Source organism: Rhinatrema bivittatum, chromosome 4 (assembly GCF_901001135.1).
Source record: "Rhinatrema bivittatum chromosome 4, aRhiBiv1.1, whole genome shotgun sequence".
Lineage (NCBI taxonomy): Eukaryota > Metazoa > Chordata > Amphibia > Gymnophiona > Rhinatrematidae > Rhinatrema > Rhinatrema bivittatum.
The window spans coordinates 229,315,105-229,335,894 of NC_042618.1; the positions used below are offsets into that span (position 1 = coordinate 229,315,105).

At 41.2% G+C, this 20,790-nt stretch overlaps 1 protein-coding gene across 20 annotated transcripts in view; it reads left to right on the forward strand.

Moving 5' to 3' along the window:
• Positions 1-20,790, forward strand: part of MICAL3 (microtubule associated monooxygenase, calponin and LIM domain containing 3) — a 756,715-nt gene that overhangs the window by 696,022 nt on the left and 39,903 nt on the right. For 17 of the 20 annotated variants that reach the window (XM_029599822.1, XM_029599821.1, XM_029599828.1 and 14 more), the window contains one exon: positions 979-1,029. The exons of the other annotated variants lie outside the window; for them this stretch is intronic. In XM_029599822.1, coding sequence (XP_029455682.1) covers positions 979-1,029 — 51 coding nt within the window. The remainder of the gene's footprint in view (positions 1-978; positions 1,030-20,790) is intronic. 20 annotated transcript variants of the gene reach the window in all.

Genomic DNA, 20,790 nt, shown 5'->3' on the forward strand with positions numbered 1-20,790 from the left:
GCTAGAGCCCTTGGACTTGTGTTTTAACTTGTTTAGGGTTTTGTTTTGTTTTTTTTGTTTGTTTTTTGTTTTTTTGTTTTTTAAAGGTGAGTAATTCTATTACATTGAAGGTTTTTGTGGAGAATTTGGAATGCCAGCTTTCTTCACTGGGGAAATTCTGAAAGAAAAGCTGTTTTTGTCAAGTTTAACATTATAAATTTAAGAAATAAACATTTTTCTTGTGTCCTTCAGTCTTTCATGCTTTTTTCTTTTCCTTCTGTCTGCCTCCCTATTCATATGTATTTCTTCTTACTTCTTAATGTCCACTTTTGTCTTCTAATTCTGTTCTGCTCATTTCTTTGGTCTGTTTGATTTCTGCTTCTATAATTAATTCTTTGTCTTTTGTTGGAGTAACATAAGAATTTTGCAGATGATATGCATGAGCTTGAGTCTACTTTGGTGGTTTCCTCTTCAGACATTTATGAACAAAATGTATTTTTCTCACAAATAATCTTCTAAGTGTTATATGGCATGGATACCTCTTACTAATGTGGGGAAAGCAGAGGAGAAAGAAATCCTAGAAAAAAACTTAAGAATTCACATGTATGGGCAACATCTCTCCTTGTCCCCTGCAGAATGTAGGATTGATTTTGAGTGTCTGTTCTCTAGCACACCTTCCCAAAATTCCCTTTCTCACTGAATCTTAATTCAAAAATATTTTACATGTTCGGGTATCATCACATCAGGAAATATATTATACTTCTCCGTATTGTATTTATGGGTGAATGAAAATGGTATATTGATTCAAAGGATTACCCACTCCATGCTTTTGAGTATAGTTCTAAGTCCTCCCCTGTAGTATCTCTGTGTATTGCAGTCATACATATATCTGCTTGATTTCTTTCTTTCTCTCTCTCTCTCTCTCTCTCATATTTTGCTTTCTCCTTTTGGGGGTGGGTTTTTGATGCAATAACTCTCTCTAATGATTCCTTATTGTAGACTATTGGGGAGAATCTTATTACAGTGACCTCATCGACTTGCACCTGGGTGGTACGTATAGCAGATGACCATGCTGGTACTAACCCTGCTGCTCTTACCCTTTCCTTGCTCCACCTCTCCTTTCACCTTCACTCACAAACAAGAAGAAAATCTCAGAGTAGACTGGCAGAAGTACTTGCAGGGTTCTTTAGTATTTTGCTAAAGTTCAATGAATTTGAAATTTTTTCTTTGTGTTGCAGTACTCCCGTTGGCTTTTTTTTTTTTATGATTTGAAATTTTTGGGAAAATTGCAGGTGTTGTTTTTTTTAATTTTTTTTTTGTTCTTTTTGCAATGGGTTTATTCTGTTGACATTTATAGGAATCTTTCTAAAACAATGTTTCTTTATGGAAGTTTAATATCAGTATGCAAACTGATGGGAATAAACCCTGTTTCTTACACCAACAACAGCATCAGTAAAAAGAGTCAATCACACCAGAACTCAGATGATTTTTTTATGTAGAATTCTCAAATCCTTTAGCAAAACTTATGCTGAATCCTTGCTAAGAACAGATTTTTATGTAAAATTTTAATAGAGGGGAGTGAGTATTAACTGTATTCCCTCATATCACAGGAATATTCAAACTTGTTTAAAATGTACATTGCCTTATGTAACACTTGGTTTACAGGGAAATAAAATTTCCTGTTTCCAGTCCTGTTTGATATTTTCTGCCATCAATTAGTAGAATTTTGTCTTTCATTAGAAACAGGGTATACTTATAACATGTAGTAATACAGTTAATCCGTATCCCAGTCCACCCTCCTTTCCAAGAGTAAAAGAAAATTTCTTCCTGTTACGCTGTTTCTGCATCAGTGTTTAATTGTTTTATCTACTAATCTAGGACTTCCCAACCAGGGGTACTTAGATCAGACACCTGTGGCCTATGGCTTTTGTACCTAAAATAGAAGAGCAAGCCTGATAGAAAAGAATCTCGAGTACGGAAGATTGTTTTAATGTCCAGGGTCACTACATTCCTTCATTTTTTTTTTTTTTAATGGAAACGGGGCCTTTGATAGCATTGGTTGGGAAGCTCCCTTCAACTAACTAAACCTTTCTTAGATTAATAGAACAGCAGTAGTGTAAATCTATACTTGCCAATCTGTAGATATACAAAGGTTGAGCTCACATTTTCTACCAACATGAAATTATTATGTCATTTTTGACCAGTTAGAAGGAAAAGAAAGCATCAGCTCCATGCTGCCAATTCAACACATGGCTACCTCAGACTAATTAAATTACATGCTAACTTTACAACAGCTTTGTTCCCCCTTCCTCCTAAATATTTTCCTAATTTGTTTCCTAGTATGTGTCCATACTCTCTAAGGAAGGGCATTTGCTGGGTCAGGGAGATTTCTGATCTAGCTGGCAAGTTAAGCTTTGCACATTAGTGCTATCTGAAAGTGAGTCTCTTGTCTGCCCAAAAACACAGCAAGTGTTGTTTCAGTTGTTCCATGCACTTGTGAGACTCTGCTCTCACATGTATGTGAGCTTTTACTAGGTTAATGTGGCACTCGTGCATAACAGACCTCATTCCCTCTACTTATCCTATGTTTGCTTACCATATGCTTTACCTTCTTTGAAATTGGGCTCTGTGCTATAAATGTGTATTTTTAAAATGAATGTTTGAAAACTGTAAATTTGCCAGGACACCGTTTTTGGAAAGATTTCATTGACTTTTCATTTTATATTCTTTAAGTCATTGCATGTGAAGATGACTTGTTAGTGCAGTGGAAAAGACCCTGTTGAATTGGGTGTATTGGCTTTAGGTTATTTTTGGGCGTTCCTGAGACAATGTACAAAAAAATTATGAATATCAAGAGTATCCATATCTGTGAAAGATTACACTGTGACACAGATAACTGAGAATATCATATCTTACAAGAGATGGATTTCTAAATCTATGTAGGGCCTACCAGAATACCAAGCAGGTCAGGATCAATGTGAATTAGCAGAGCTGTATAAAGGTTTTAACACTGAAATAAGAGATGTGTTAGGTCAGCATTTAGGAGCATTGATGGGATTGGATGTGGCGGGGTGGGGGGTAGCTTTAATTCAGTACTGTAATTACATTAGCAGTGGTGTTTTAAATTGGGTTTAAGGTGTATTAGCTGAATTCTGTGATGGCTTTAATACTGAAAAAAAATTCATGCAAACAAAGAAAATTCTTTATCAGATATTAAGGCTATGATCATGCTTCCATCATTTTTTTTTTGTTGTAGTTTTGTTTTGTCTGTTTTGTTTTGTTTTGTTTTTTTGGGTTTTTGTTTTTTGCAAAAGTCTCCCTTTTATCTCTGCCCCAACCAAAAATAAAAATTAAGTTCCTATGGATGAAACTGTGTTGTAAGTTTTGAAAAAGGAAAAAAAAAAAACAAAAACAGAATTATATTTTTATATGTGGAACTCTGCTGCTGGAAGAAAGGAAATTGGCTTAGCATTCATTCTGCTTATGTGATTCTTGTGATTTTTGCATTCTCTTTCCTGTTGTAACAAATTTCTTTCACTTATTTTATTTCTGCTTTTCCATAGCTGATGAAGGGTCTAATTTAAATAAGCTTTATTTTTGCCCCATAGATACAAAATGGGAGAAAAGCCTTTATAAATCAGACCCTAAATTTTGCCACAGAAAATGAGCACAGATTTTTTTCACCCATTATGCAATAGTCTTTGGTTTTCTACTTCATTAGATAACTGTACATTTAATGTTTTACTTTTTATTTCCTGATGAGCATGAGTGCTGATACATTTGGGGGATGATACAATAGATTGTTTCCCTTTTACCAGTCTTTTGAAGACCTTACAATAAAAATGACAGCAGTGTAGTTTGATGGAGTCCTGTATGATGCAATTCCAGCTAATGAAAATAGTCTTACTAGTCTGAAATGATGAAATAAAAATTAAATTACTAAATTTATATGTAAACACTGGTATCTTAATCAAAGTATAACAAAATTGCATACATAAAACTAATAACATAAATCCTTTTGCATTACTAATCCACTCTTCCTATGTGGCTTTGAGATTCAGTTCATTTGTGCTGTTGTTGCTTTGCACTCAGGTAGTAACTGTAATGTATAAACTTAATTTCTTGACTTCTAGGCACAGCATCATGGAAGGACCAAAAACATTATTACCATATCCAGAAAGCACTGGAAGAATTATTTATGTAGTTACTTCATGCTGGTTTTAGTGTATTCTTAAATGTAGTACTGTGAATGACACACCAGCATTTTTGGTAATATATGATACTGGCTTTCTCTGAATAAACTGAGCAGCTTGCATTAGCTGTCAAAGCACAAAAGTGATGAAAATGAGCATAAATTAACTAGATTCTGGGCATAATCTTGAACATAAACTGGGAGAATTGCAGGACGATGCTGTTAACTGCAGATTTTCACTTTCTTCCATTAGACTATAAAGCCCTCACGGTGAATGGTTCTCGCTATTTAAAGGGCTTACCGCCATATTGTCCCACTCGTGCCTTGTGATCAGCTGAAAAGTACTCCTTCTATTAGAGAGGTGTGTTTTTCCATTGATAAGCAGCATTGAATTAGCCAGGAATGTGGGTGATGTCATCTTAGCTAGTAGAGGTTTTGCTCTCCTGAGCATGTGCAAAAATTCCTACAGGCATTGTCTCATGAGCCTCATCAGTCTTTTTTCATCTGAGCACCTGCATGAATGTGTACCTCTATTTCACTCTGTTTTTTCTCAAAACTTTTTTCTTTAAAGTTGCCTCAGTAGCCCCAAGCAACACTTTTCAGTGCTACAAAAAAAATAAAAAAGGAAGATTAAGAGCATAATTTTCCTCACAATGTCTGTAAAGAGGAAATCCACAGTGAGTGGATTCAAGGACTTTGTGACAGGAGGATCTCCATTACCGATGACCATAAACCCTGCTGCTACTGCCTAAGACTGGACCACAATCAAGGCCAGTTGTTACAATTGTGGACGGATGTCCCCATGAACTCAGAAATCTAAGGCTTGAAAAATGGAATAACCGTGTAAGGCTCTTAAAAGCCACAGTCTGTCCTCCTTCTGAAGTGCAGTCTTGTCTGCCTCTCCAGGAATTGAGTTAATCAGGAGCTCTGCAAATGTATCTTCTCATTGGTAGAGAAGGCCAGATCATCAGGGTTGAGTAAGCATCATGCATTGAAGAAGAAGAGGTACCTCTCTGCGGAGCTGTCAAAGTAGCCAGAGCACAAAAAGCAACAAGTCTCTAGTACATTGGTGCCATCAACACACAAATCTATGGCACAGTCAAAGCAATTGACACTGTCTGCACAAAATTTTTTGTCACATTAAATGCTTCAAGCTTCAGATCATGAATTACCTTCAGGCATATTTCTCCACCATTAGGTCATACATCAATGCTTCCAACACAGCTGGCTTACACAAGATTTTAACAGGAGCAGACTGGGATATGATGATAACTACCACACCAATTACTAGAGCCCTTGTACCAAGAAAATTAATGGAACAAGGCTATGCCTGGAGACTCTAGATCAGATCCCATTTGCTCTTTGGTACCTCTCACATCTAATCAGTCTTCAGTTCAAATTTTGCAGGACCCAGAAGATGTGCAGGATTCTATATTGGTATCAGAAGAGGATATCCCTATGTGAGGACAAAGGGCATCTCAGACTATTGACCAAATAGCGCAGGTGGTAAAAGATTTCTTTATCTCTATGGCATCTAAGGAAAAGGCAAGTACTTTCCAACCTCTCCTTTCCAGAATATCTGTCTGCTTTCATGAGAATTTGTTCTAGTATCTCCGGGTTAGGTAGATACTTCATCAGAACCCCGCCAGGCATTCTAGCCCAAGCCATTCAATTGCAGCGGAGTCCAGCACATCAGAGGATGTACACCAGGAGTATTATCCCTCTGTGACAACCGAGGGACCTCTTCTCAATCACCTCCTTTATCATTAGGATTCTGAATTAGTGTTCCCTCACCTCCAGACTCTGAAGAGGGGTCGACAGGAATCCCGTTCAACCCCCTCACAGAGCCTCCAGAACACTTGTCTCCACTGGAAGACATTTCCTATGCCAGATTTCTGGACAAGTTGTAGAAGTACTTGGAGTCAATGTATTGTCACGATCACGCCCATCCGCTCAGCTTTGCTGGGCTTCAGGCCTCCGGCTCCGCACATATACCACGTCCTGTCCGCTTGCACAGCTCAGGCACAGCGCTGCTATGGACTCCTCCCAGCCTCTAGTCAGAGTGCCAGGCCTAGTCCTGGCACTCCCAAACAGTACACAGAAAAAGGTCTTTATTACAAAAAGGGTTTTAATGTAGTCCTGTAGCCTCACTGGCTACAGCCTTGTAATAAGGCCTGGTTGTCCTCACAAGCCCCCAAGCCTAACTGCTTAGGTTCTCCTTAGCAAGCTCAGATTTAAACAGCATTTAAACCACAATTCCTTTCCAACCTTTCTCAAACATCCTTTTATAAACCCCGGATTTACCATCCCCCAACCTCCTGGTTATTCCACCTCCATAGAGGAACAGCTGGAGCTTTCCTCTCCCCAGCTTACCTCCATCTCCTCCTCCTCAGACTCTGAGGAGCCGGGCTTTTGTGGCCAGCTCCACCACGGTGGCACGCCCTCTTCCTCAGCTTCCATAGACTCTGCTGAGTCATAGGGATCAGTCCCTATTTCCTCCACCTGTTCCTGCTCCCTCTCCAGCCAGGGGTCAGGTGTCGGTTCAGGGAACCTGGGAAGTGTAGTCATTGCTACTTTCCTCAGCGCCCTCCGGTGGGTAGGTTTGGTACTGCCAGCTTCTGCTTTTCTATGTCCAGGCTGTTTCTGCCCCTGGCCAGGTCATACTGCATCACAGTATGCAAGAATAAAGATCACACACAGGTGTGTAATCTCCTCCAAATTCTGGACACTCCAGCTTCCCCATTCCTGATATCCTACAAAAATTGCAAACAAGAATGTGGGAAAATAAAAAATATTTTTGTGCCCCAGTTGCAAGGAAACTAGACCTCTGATATACAGGTGAATTTAAAAAGCCCTGCACATGCCAAACGTCTCGCGAGTATGCGTGTATCTCTTGCTACACACACAAATTTCAAAAATTTCAAAAAAGTTGCAGGGCATGGTCTGGACTTTAACATGAAATGTGTGCATAAGTATTTACGTACACAAGCGTACACTGGGGTCTCCTTCTTCATAACTTTACTACTGCTATGGATGGCTTGTAAATAATAAAATAAAAGAATCTAGGCTAGTCAGTGGGGTTTTAATGGTTGGGAGTAACAGGGGGAAAGGGAGACTATTAAACTTGAGGGGTTGGGAAATCCTATCCCTTGCTTGGGCGAACTAGAAATGAACTGATGAAACTGGCAATGGCGTGGATATGCACCCCTTTTAAAATCCCTCAACTTATGTGATGGAAGCGGGATTTGCACCCACTTAAAATTGCACGCACATGTACATGCGTTCAGCCTATTTTATACCACGTGCGCATGTTCGCATTTATGTTATAAAATGGCTGCGTCCTTTGGCGTGAGCTAGCATATGCATGTACATGTGCGCCCACGCAGCCATTTAAAATTTACTGTCTCGTACAAAAGTACCCAGGGTAGATGAGATTTGCAATTATCTCGTCAATCAGTTGTAGAATCTCCAACACATTGGCAGATCACCTCAACATAGTATTTTGACCACATGAGTGATCTCTATAGCAATCAACAGCCAACAAACATTTCAAGTTGATGAGGACTTCTCCTATTCACTTTTTTGCATCAGAACAAAATTTAAAAAAACTGGAAAAGATTTGCTCCATTCTTTCCAGCAAACTCAGATCCACTCAGGATGCTTTTCTGCTCACTTGGAATGCAGATCTCATGTACAGTTTTGCACCAATACCAGTGATAGCAAAAAAAAATTATCAAAAACCAGGCCCAACTGATCCTCATAGCTCCAGCATGGCCCAAGCAAATTTAGTTCGTTTATTTAGTACAGCTGTCCAGCAGTCCTCCAATCCCTCTCAGATCAGACTTATCATTATTGACTCGAGAGAGACGTTTGTTTCATCCAAACCTCTCCTCCCTCAGCTTGACAGCTTGTGGAATACTCAGTAATCACGTTCTCTTTACCTAAAGAGGTTGAGGACATAATATCTGCCAGAAAGCCATCAACTAGAAGAGCATATGGTTTTAAATGGAAAAAATTCTCCACATGGAAAATGAGAACCTAAAGAGTTATTGAATTATTTACACAATCTTTTTGCTTTCTGAATTTGAAATCTCATCTGTGAAAGTACATCCTAATGCCATAGTAGCTTACTGTAGCCAAATTTTGAGGGTAAGACACTCTCTATTCATCCCTTAGTATCCAAGTTCATGAAGGGCTTAAGGCATACTAAACCTCCAGTTGTAAAACCTCTTGTACTATGGGACATAAACTTAGTTCTAGTACAACTGATGAAGTTGCCATTTGAACCAGTAGTCTGTTTTGCTTAAGTTTCCAACATGGAAAGTTATATTCTTTGTAGCAGTCACGTCAGCAAACTTCAGGTCTTGGTTCATTATCTTCCTTATATTCAATTTTTCCATGATAGGGTAGTGCTCTGCATTTATCTTACGTTTCTACCAAAAGTAGTTTCAGATTTTTTTTTATTAATCTTCTGAAGGTGAAAAGCCCTTCATATCTTGCACTGTGGAAGGACCATGGCTTACTGCAAAAGAACTCAGCCTCCGCCTTATTATCAGGTTTCTCAACTGTTTGTTGCCTATGATCCTAACAGACTGGGCATGGCAGTGGCCAAATGTATATTATCTCTCTAGCATATTTACAAATCACAGATACCATAAAGGCTTATCAAGTTAGAGCCATGTCTGCTTCAGTGGTTCATTTATGAGCAGTACCACTCAGATATCTGCAAAGCAGCAGCATGGTCATCAGTACACATCTGTGTCTCCCATTACTGTCTGGTCAACCTCGTGAAGACTGACAGTAAATGTGGACAAGCAGTTTTGTGTAGCCTATTTACACAGTAGTTTACACTCCATGATAGGGTCCAGGTTGTTTACAGAGTAAATGCTCTGATACAACCCTCAGCTTGGGACTCCCCACATGTAATGGCTAATTTAGCCCTGCTTATTAACAGAAAAAGCATGTTTGTTTACTATAAATGGTGTTTTTCTTAGATAGCAGAATGAATTAAATACTCCCTGGAGAGACAACTACCTAGCTAGATTAGCTCTAAAATTGACTGAGGAGGCTCATGAGGCAACGCAGTGCGGGAATTTCTGCACATGCTCAGTAGAGCACTCTACAAGCTAAAAGAGAGAGGTCTATTTGAGGTTGCTGGATGACATCCCCCACATGGCATGGCTAATTCATCCTGCTATCTATCTGTAAATAATTTGTTATAGTCAATAATTTGTATTATAACTTGTAAATAATTTGTAATTAATTTGTCATAGTCAATGAGTTACTTTCTGCTCTGACCTCTTCTTTCCCCAGTTCCATTACCCCTGTTTTACTGTAACTTTTTTGCCTTTCTTCGCTATGTTAAGGTTATAACCCTGGTTCCTTGTAAACCAACATGATATGATCTGTATCATGAATGCTGATATAAAAAAAGCACTAAATAAAATAAATAAATCTATGGAAAATACAGTTTACAGTAAGCAAACTTACTTTACACACTTCTTGGCAGTGCGCATTTTCTGTTAATAGGCCCTTCATTATGGAACTTTCATTGCATATTCAAGAGATTCCTGACTACCAGCTGTTTAGGAAGTAGTTTAAGGCCTATTATTTTAGTCAGCTATTTGATTTGTATCCTGCTGTATTAGGTCTTTATAAGAGGGCTTGCAGCTTAACTGGTGTTTTGTGTTTGTTTTATGTGAAGTTCATCTTACTGATTTTTTTTATGCTGATCACTTGTAATCTGTCTTGAACTACTTATCCAGGAAAGGGCAGAATATAAAAAAAGTTTAAATATTTTATTAGGAAGTTTCTGGACTGTACCTATAATTTCCTCCCAGAATGCCCTGAGAGGCAAGTGAACACTAGCTTAGCTGGCTAAAGTCAGGTGTAACGCTACACTGGTGATGTAACCTACTAAAGGGAAAATGCCTAAAAATATTCATTAGTGGCTACTCTATAATTATAACTGTAAATAAGGATTTTCAGCACAAATCTTGTTCTCATTTGGCATCCTATGTAAGGATATACAGTAAAGCATCTCCCCTTGGATAGATTTTAAAATAATATATTAATGGCTTTATTTCTTAGCATATTCTAAACAACATGTTAGCAAAAGCCCAAATGAAAACTTAAAAGCAGTAATTTTCAAAGCCATTTATGCACAGGTTTCATGCATGGAAGTGACTGCATTAAAATAATCTGGGGCTCTGCATGTAAAAGTATTATGGGGCAGATTTTCAAAGACCTATGCGCTTAAATCCAGGAGGATTTACACGAGCCGGGCCTATTTTCAAAAGGTCTGGCGGCGCACGTAAAGCCCTGGGACGCGTGTAAGTCCCGGGGATTGAAAGAAGGGGCAGGGAGGGGGCAGTCCAGGCAGGGGCGGGGTCAGTGGCTCCTGGCACAGCGGCCATTTGCCGCTGTGTCAGAGATCGTGTGCCGGCAATCGGCCGGCGTGCACAAAAGGTAAAATAAAGATCGGGGGGTAGAGTAAGGCTGGGGGGGGGGGGGAGAAGGGTGGGAAGGTCAGGCTAGGGGGAAGGGAAGTTCCCTCTCAGGCTGTTCCAATTTCGGAGCGGCCTGGGAGGGAACAGAGGAAGCCAGTGCGGCTCGGCGCGTACAAGGTGCACAATTGTGCATCCCCTTGGGCGCGCCGACCCTGTATTTTATAACATGCGCGCGCGCCAGGTAGCGCACGCACATATAGACCACACACACTTCTTTTAAAATCTACCCCTATGCGCATAGAGAAAAGAGGAGTTCCAGGATGGGTGTAACTTCACACAAGGTTATTTGTGCATGTAAGGTGCCAATTTGCTTGAGGATTTTCAAAGCAATCTTACTTCAGTCCAGACTGTTTGAAGGTTATCCTCAAATGAATTCTCAGACCTTTAAAAAAAAATTTTGTTTAAATTAGCTACCTAGGTAGCTATATACCATTTTTATGTACCTTTTTTTTCTACAGTTTATTTTAATTTCGTTGATTTTATTTCTCCTGTAAACCGTTTTGATAAAATGTATTTTTAAAAAACAGTATATAAATACTTTTAAATAAATAAAAAATACTGATAGGTCACTGCTTATGGAGCATATAGTAACTGAGAGAGGTTGAATCAGCTAATGTGACTGCGTGAAAGGTTTCCGTTTACTTCAAAGTGAAATTCAAATTCTGTAGAAATCGCAGGTTGATCAAAATCCTAGTCTTTGTTACTGGATATTTTTTAGCTGGTTGTTAATGTTACTACTGGCAAAGCAACCTTGGATCTTGTGTGCACGTGTTTGTGACCCAGGTTCCAGCTAAACCTAGATCTCTGTAGTTATTTTGTGTCTATGGTGTGTACATAAGCTCTACCGTTATAATTTGTGAGTAGATGGCAATTATGTGAGTAGATCTTTGAAAAGAAAAAATCTCAAGGGGGTTTGAACAAAGTTTTCAGTAGGAGGATTTTTATTCCTTTATTTCCAGTTTCTGAGTCTGATCTCTTAAGTTCTGAAGAGCCAGATCCCTGTAGGGGTTCTGTTGATTGTTTTTTCAGCAAAGGGCTTTCTAATATTTCCAGTCGAGAAGGAATCCTACTGATTCTACTATAAATGATTGAATGAAAAGTCCAATTTCAAGATGCTAATGCCCATTTTCTCCTCATGGAGCCCTAGGAGAACATATGGACACCAACTCTAGCCTCTCTTTTTCGTTGTTTGATAAGCCTCCTCTTTATGAAGTTTATACTCAAGTGTGAGTAAAGCTTTGAGTTGTGTGTGGTTTTTTCTTCTGAGCTAGAAGACATTTTCTTATCTTGCTGCTAATTGGTAGTGGATTTATTATTCCAGCTGTATATGATAATATCTCTGAGTTGGAGTATGACACTCATATTTGTTTGCAAGTTATTCAGAAGAGTAAATACCTAAGAACCTAAGAAGTTCCCATACTGGGTCAGACCGAGGGTCCATCAAGCACAGTGGCCAATCCAGGATACAAGTACTTGGCAAGTACTCAAACATTAAATAGATCCCATGCTGCTGATGTCAGTAATGAGTAGTGGCTCTTCCCTAAGTCAACTTCACTAATAGCAGTTTATGGACTTCTCAAGGAACTTGTCCAAACCTTTTCTAAACCCAGCTACACTGACTGCCTTAACCACATGTTTGAAAGCTGGAACTACCAAAATCTTTTGTTGGACTGGAGTTATTTGATCCCAGAGTTTGGGTTGGAAATCGCAGCTCTAATAAGATATGCTCAAAGAGCATGCAAGACTATCACTTGGGGAGGGCAGTCATGGGTTACAGAGGGGAAATAAGTTTTTTGTTTTTCCTGTTTCCTTGTCTGGTAAGACTTTCATACTTTTCTCACCTCTGCGCCTGGTCTAATCCTCTGTAAAGCTGACCAACTTTGAACCCATAGGCCAAGTGATGGGGGGAGGGGTAACATGTTTTGTTTGATTTTATTTATTTTTAAAATATTCTAAACTGCCTTTTCTCTCCATCCAAGATGATGTACAATACTAAATTTAAAAATACAAAACAATAAGTTAAAATCAGCATAGGACAAAACAAAAACATAAGACATTGTAAAGACTAACATAGATCATGCCATACTCTGCAACCAATTCAATACTGTCCTCGTCTTACAGGTATCATGAGGAAACAACCAAGTTTTTAATTTTATATGAAAGATCAAATAGTTCAGTTCCAATCATCCATTGGTAATTTGTTGCATAGCACAGGGCTGCTTCTGAGAGAGCTCTGTTTCATATTGCAGCTTTTTGCACTATCTTGCAAGTTGCAGTAACCAGTAAAGCATCCTTTTTGGAGCATAACTTCCTTACTGGGGTATACCAACAATTTAAGAAGACCTATTTCCTTGTATTACTTGAAAAGCCAGCATCAAAATTTTAATCTGGACTCACAGTTCAATAGGAAGTCATTGTAGGAAACGCAACCATGGAAAAGTGTAGGTAGTTTTAGAACAGCCCAGCATTACTCTGGTAATCACGTTTTGAAATCCTTGACCTGTGCACGTCAGTCTCAAAGTGTGTGTGTGGGGGGGCGGCAAGGGCTAGGCCATTACACTAGTCCAGATGTGATACCACCAGAATATAAACCACCATCTTAAATGATTTTAAGTTCCACAAAAGATGTAGGCAGTGTTTTCTGTCAGAAGGAAAGCAGGCACTTCACTGTCTTTCAAATATAATTTTATACTGAAATGTGTTAAGACTGTTTCATGATTTTATTATTTGAGCCTGTTATGTGTAAGCTGTTTCCCTGTATCTTCTTCATTTTTTTGCAGGCAGTAAGTACTAGGAGTACAGGTTGCGAGAGTGGGGAGGTGAAATTTTTATAATTTAAGCCTAGTTAGGAGATTGGTCCAACTGTTTCCTACATAATGTGAGCAAGACTTCACTAATTTTTATAAATTCTTTGTATAGCAGACTTAGAGGATTATCATGCGTTAACTAATGTTTGATAATAGCCCTTGTTAATTGCTTGCGAATCAGGAGCTAAATAACACCTGTTAATGCAAAGCCATACATGTGAGAAACTTAGCCATACATGTGAGAAACTTATCATTCATGTAATTTAATACATGTTAATTTGTATTCAAACAGTGGTAGTAAGTTGATTTACATAATTATGCAACTCATTACTTATTTTTGCATAGATTTTTTTTAGTGATGTTTGCAGTAGCTAAATGGCATGCACAAAAATTTGCAAATGGAATAGCACACGTTATTTGGTGATTTATCCTACATTAATGCATGTGTGAACACCTCCACACCTTAAAACGGGGCCAATATAATAAGATCCACAGTAAAATCAGCACTGTTATTCCACTCGTATTTTTTTTATATTTGAAAATGTTTTATCGAATTCTTCAACAATACTAATACAGCATAAAAGCAAACAGAACATTCCGTCCCTATTTTTCCCTCTTCCACCTCCAGTATCAGAAAGCATATTGATACATGGTAACATAGCGATTGTAACCGTCTCGTCTGTATTCAATTCCATGAAAATGATCCAAAAGCTGGTAGAGAAATACATAAGGAAAAATAACTGTTCCCTATACGTACCCAGATCAGTCCAGACTCCTGGGTTTTGCCTTCCTTCCAGTAGGTGGAGACAGAGAAAGTTTTATTGATCTTGCCATATAACCTAATGTGCCACCTGCAGTCACTCAGTATTTCTCTGTCTCCAGCAGATGGAGGACGTGCAAAACTTGCAGTTCTGTACCTATTAAAAAAGAGAGAGAGATAATAGGATAATTTCCTCCCAGTAGGTTGGCAGGTCCTGGTGGGGCCATCCCTTCTGGTTTGAGGTGGACAAGCAAGGGGTTGGGGACCCTTGGAGCTCAGTCTTTTCACGTTGGGAGGCAGAAAGCTGATGGATCCAGTTCCCTCACCTCCAGGAGCACTAGCGGAGCCTGCTGCTAATCTTCGCCTCAGGGAACATAAGAACATAAGAAAATGCCATACTGGGTCAGACCAAGAGTCCATCAAGCCCAGCAACCTGATTCCAACAGTGGCCAATCCAGGCCATAAGAACCTGGCAAATACCCAAAAACTAAGTCTGTTCCATGTTACCCTGGCTAATGGCAGTGCCTATACTCTAAGTGAACTTATCCAATCCTTTTTTAAACACCGTTATACTAACTGCACTAACCACATCCTCTGGCAACAAATTCCAGAGTTTAATTGTGCGTTGAGTAAAAAAGAACTTTCTCCGATTAGTTTTAAATGTGCCCCATGCTAACTTCATGGAGTGCCCCCTAGTCTTTCTACTATCCGAAAGAGTAAATAACCGATTCACATCTACCTGTTCTAGACCTCTCATAATTTTAAACATCTCTATCATATCCCCCCTCAGCTGTCTCTTCTCCAAGCTGAAAAGTCCTAACCTCTTTAGTCTTTCCTCATAGGGGAGCTGTTCCATTCCCCTTATCATTTTGGTAGCCCTTCTCTGTACCTTCTCCATCGCAATTATATGTTTTTGAGATGCGGCGACCAGAATTGTACACAGTATTCAAGGTGCGGTCTCACCATGGAGCAATACAGAGGCATTATGACATTTTCAGTTTTATTCACCATTCCCTTTCTAATAATTCCCAACATTGTTTGCTTTTTTGACTGCCGCAGCACACTGAACCGACGATTTCATTTATTTTCTTGTTCTTTTGGTAATTAGAAGGGAAGGCAAGTTTTAATTAAAAAATAAAAAAGTTCATAACTTTCCTGAGGATAAGCCGAAAGGACCGAAAGGTTCTTTTCCTTTGCGGTCTCATTTTCGGGGCCAAAGACATTTTCAACAAGGTAAGGCTTCAGGAGGAGCCCAGAGGCAGGCCTTGGGGATGTCACAGGCCTGGAACCAGTCTTTTCATGGCCAGAAGCCGAACAGGCATGGCTCAGGCCAGGAGTCTGGTGGAACCAAATCCTCTCAATGAAAGGAGGCGGGCCCACTCTTCAGTCTAAATTGTAGGGGGTCAATTGACTCTTTTTTACGAGAGTGGGCCGCAATCATGTCAGACCAGTGGGTCTTAACCATGAAAAGACAAGGTTACACATTAGAATTTGCTCATCCGCTAAGTGTTATGGTTGTGAGGTGTTGGAGTGGATTCTTGGGTACTGCAGTGATGGCAACTCCCACGGGGAGGAGCCCCGTGAGGAACTGCAGTACCAGGTTAGACTCTTTGCACGCAACACAGAGAAAATAGTTTTTATTGTACAGCACGGTGGCACTGCCCAGGAAGCGGACGGCAGTGGTAGATAGCTCCAGCAGTAGTAGTCAGGGATCCTCTGCAGAGAGGACCCGTCTCACTCTGTAGTATGTGGAGACAGCGCAGAGAACAGGAACAAGTCCCGGATGTAAAGCGCTGAAGCTGTAGATGAGATAGACTGGTATGTTAGTACTCACTGAAGCAGAAGCTGTATCTTTGGAAGTCCTGGCAGGCAGAAGTTGTAGAGTGGCAGGCACCAGGTTAGGGAGAGCAAGCCCTCGAGGAGCGAGTACCTGGGATCCCAGGATAGGCACCTGAAAGAAAGTAGAAGGGCCCCTGAGGAGCGGGTACCCAAGTTAGTAGAATTACCCCGAAGGGCAAAGAGAGCTTCCTGCAGCAGCTAGGAAGCGGCAGAGCAGCTTAAACTGGAGCAATTCCAATTCTTGCTAACTTGGTTTGTTAGCAAATGAAGGGCAGGCTAAATACCAGGATGAGCTGACATCACTCGGAGGGGACGCCCCCGAGGTTCCCACCATGACATGGATAAAAACATGTGTGGCATGCACGCGCACACCCTAGGAGGCCCTCAGGAAAAACATGGCGAACGCCGTCACCGTTTCCGATCTGGGGACGCCAGGGAGAGCGGCATGAAGACACGGTGGCAGCCAACTTCCCAAGGCTTGAGGAGAGAGAAGGAAGAAAGGTGAGGCACAAAGGTCGAAGCCTTCTGAGACCGGACTCAACACTAAGGAATCTGTTCATGATTTCCCCTTTTGCCTCGGTGGAAAAGAGGCTAGTGGTACAGCAGACCATCGACCAGCTGCAGATGCTGGGAGCCATTGTTCCCGTCCCTTGAGAGGAATGAGGGACAGGAAGGTATTCCATTTACTTTGTGGTGCCAAGAAAGAGGGGACGTTTTGCCCACTTCTGGACTTGAAGAAAGTAAATGTGACTCTCCAAGTGCCTTGTTTTTGGATGGAAACTCTGCATTCTGTCATTGCAGTGGTGTACAAGGAGGGAAGTTCTTGGCTTCCCTAGATCTGATCAAGGCGTACCTGCATATAGGGATCCGCCTGGACCATCAGAAGTTTCTCCATCTCATGATCCTTGGGAAACATTTTCAATTTTGCGTTCTTCCATTCGGCCTGGCTACAGCACCGAGGACTTTTACCAAGGTGATGGTGGCTGCAGCTCTCAGGAAAGAGGGTGTGCTAGTTCACCCATATCTGGATGATTTGCTCATTCAGGCAAAATCAGTGGTCCTTTGCAGACGAGCAGTGGACTTAGTACTCAACGCTTACATTCCCTGGGATGGATAGTTTATTTGTCCAAGAATTATCTCTCCCCTTCTCAGGTGTTGGGGTTCCTGGGGGCACGTTTCGATACCAGAGTGGGGAAAGTTTTTCTCACCAAGGGGCGCATTGTCAAATTGCAGTCACAAGTTCACAGGTTGTTGGAGAGCCAGGTGCCCAGGATTTGGGATTACTTACAGGTTCTCAAGTCCATGGCGTCTGCCTTGGAGCTGGTCCCTTGGGCATTTGCTCATGTGAGACCTCTGCAGACAGCTTTGCTTTCCCAGTGGGATCCATCGTAGGAGCATTTTCAACTTCCTCTGCCTCTTATGGAATTAGCCAGGCCCAGTTGCATCCACGGGGTGGACTTGAGGTGCCAGAGTGGATGGTGCTTACCACTGATACGAGTCTGTTGGGGTGCTGTCTGTCAAACTGAGTCGGTGCAGGGTAAATGGCCATCAGAAGAAGTCTTGTGGTCCATCAATCGCTTAGAGACGAAAGCGTTGCAGTTGGAGCTACAGATGTTTCTACCCCTCTTGTGCAGTCATCCTGTCAGAATCTTGGACAATGCGACAACAGTGGCTTACGTCATCTGCCAGGGTGGTACCAGGAGTCGAGCGGTGGCTCAGGAAGCAGGAGAGTTGATATGTTGGGCGGAACAACATCTGGCGTTGATTGCAGCTTCTCACATAGCCGGCGCGGACAATGTGCAAGCAGATTATCTCAGCAGGCGGCAGCTAGATCCCGGAGAGTGGGAGTTTGTTTATTTATTTTATTTATTCAACGTTTTTATATACTGACATTCGTTAATAACATCACATTGGTTACCATTAAACAGAAATGCAGCCACAGAGGCTTTACAGTAGAACTGATTATGAAACTGAGGAGTGGGAAGTGGGAGTGGGAAGAACATTAAACAAGGAGCTACTAAGAGGGGGGAGTTATCAGAGGAAGCAATGCATCTCATCCAGTCAGGTGAGGTAGTCCATGCATGGACTTGATGTCAACCCAGCAGAATGCCAAGGCACCGCGCTTCTTCAGTCACAGAAGGGAGCTCGGAACAAAAGAGGTCAATGCCTTGGGGCTTCCTTGGCCAAAGGACATTCTGCTTTATATGTTTCCATCGTGGCCACGGGTGGGCAAGATATTGCAATGTGTGGAGATTCATCTGGGAGATGTAATTCTGGTAGTTCTGGAGTGGCCTTGGAGGCCTTGGTTTGCAGATCTGGCCAATCTAGCGGTAGACGGCCCATTGAGCTCGCTCATCTGCCAAAGCTTTTACATCAAAGTCCCATATTTTCAGATCAGGCGGCTCGCTTCTGTCTCGTGGCTTGGCTTTTGAGAAGAATCATTTGAGAGAGAAAGGTTACTCTGAGGATGTTGTTTCTGTTCTTTTGTAGGCTAGAAAGTCTTCCACCTCCTTGGTGTATATGAGAGTCTGGAGAGTTTTTCAGGATTGTGCACAGAACAGGAGGTTGACCCTATGCGAGCATCCATAGTACATACTCATTCCTTCTTGCAAAGAGGTTTGGTGAAGGGTTTGCCCTTTATCTCCCTCAGAATCCAAATGGCAGCCTTGGGTTGTCTTCGAGGGAAGGTGCACAGAGCAACTCTGGCTGCACATCCAGATGTGGTGCATTTCCTCCGAGGGGTGAAGTATTTACGTCCTCTGGTACAGAAGCTTTTTCTCTCCTGGAGCCTTAACTTGGTCCTGAAAGCCATGTGTGTGGCGCCGTTTAGTCTTTTAAAAGGTCTACTATAAAAGGTCTCACTTTGAAGTTGATTTTCTTGGTAGCAATTTGTTCCACTAGACAGATTTCAGAGCTTCAAGCCTTGTCTTGTAGAGATCCTTTCTTGAGAATTTTGGATTCTGGGGGTCTCCTTGCAGACGGTTCCAGCTTTTCTGCTGAAGATGGTATCATATTTTTACTTAAGTCAGTTGGTGGAGCTCCCGGCTTTCCCAAATTTGGAGGCTTCAGCACCTCATGCTAAAGAGTTGCAGCTTTTGGATGTCAAACTAGTTTTGTTGCGCTATCTTAAAGTTACCAACAGCTTCCGGTTGTCTGATCACCTTTTTGTGCTATCAAATGGTGCAAAAAAGGGACATAAGGTGTCAAAAGCTACCATTGCGCAGTGGTTGAAGGAAGCCATTGGCTCCACATATATCTGAAGGGGTGCCTGGTCCCAGAGGGCTTAAGGGCTCATTCTACTCGTTCCCAGATGGCTTCCTGGGCCCAATGTCAACAAGTGTCACCACAAGAGATTTGCAGGGTGGCAGCTTGGAAGTCTTTGCACTCTTTCGCAAGGCATTACCGTTTTGATGTCCAGGCCCCCAGAAGCCATGGACTTTGAGGAAGGGTGTGCTTCAAGTGGGGCTCTCACGGTCCCACCCTGTTTAGGGAAGCTTTGGTACATCCCAGGAGTCTGGACTGATCTAGGTATATACAGAGAAAGGAAAATTGGTTCTTACCTGCTAATTTTCATTCCTGTAGTACCACAGATCAGTACAGATCCCCACCCAGTTAAAGTAGGTAGTTTAGGAGAGTCCATTCAATCTGTTGTAATTAATCTAAAGAATGGTACAGGTTTGGTTTAGTCCTTCACGGTTTTTAATGTGGACAAGGTTATCTGTTCTAAGTTTTCACTTCCTACTGCTCGTTCAGGGGATATTAATTCGTGGTTGGTATTAGTTTTGTTTCTATCTTGGCTTGGGTACAGGTCAATACTGAGGGGACTGCAGGTGGCACACTAGGTTATATGGCAGTGTCAATAAAACTTTCTCTGTCTCCATCTGCTGGAAAGGAGGCAAAACCCAGGAGTCTGGACTGATCTGTGGTCCTACAGGAATGAAAATTATCAAGAACCAATTTTCCTATGAATAAAATGAGAGAAAGTAACAAACTCTCAAAAATACTACAAAGTTATTAACACCCTCCAAGCAGCCCATCAGACAATAAGCAGTAAAGAAATGCAGCAGTTAGAAAATGTGTAGGTCAAGAAACAATTGCTAAACATGAAAAGTCAAGATGCACCCACCAAGTGATATATGGCTGCCAAGTCTTCTGGAAGGAGGACAATTGTTGATGGTAAGAGGCAGTAATATAGGCCATATCTTAATGTGTATATAATCTGTGTAATACAACCAGAATAGAGGGTAAAACAGCCTGCTTCCATTGTGCCAGTAATTTGCAGTGGGCAGCAATATAGACTTGAAGGCAAAATGTTTGCTGGTACTTATCAAGATCTCGAGTCTGTATGTTAAGTAAAAAATGTCGAACATCCAGCTCTACTTTCACTCCCAATTCTTGCGAGATCCACTCTATAAGTTACTTCAAAAATTCCAAGACTGCTTCACACATCCACCAAATGGGAAAGAACGTGCCTCTGTCTCCACACATCCTCCAACAAGTATCCTCCAGGGAAGTAAACATATAATGTAATTTAGCTGGTATCAGATTCCAACAATATAGTATCTTAGCAATTTTCCCGTAGAGCTGCAGAAATAGAGCACTTACTGGTATGCAAAAATAACAAATCCTTATCACTGGCACTCAGAGTCTCCCTAAATCTGCCTCCCAGGCACGCATATGCTTAAAAGGCTCAGTTATTTCTTT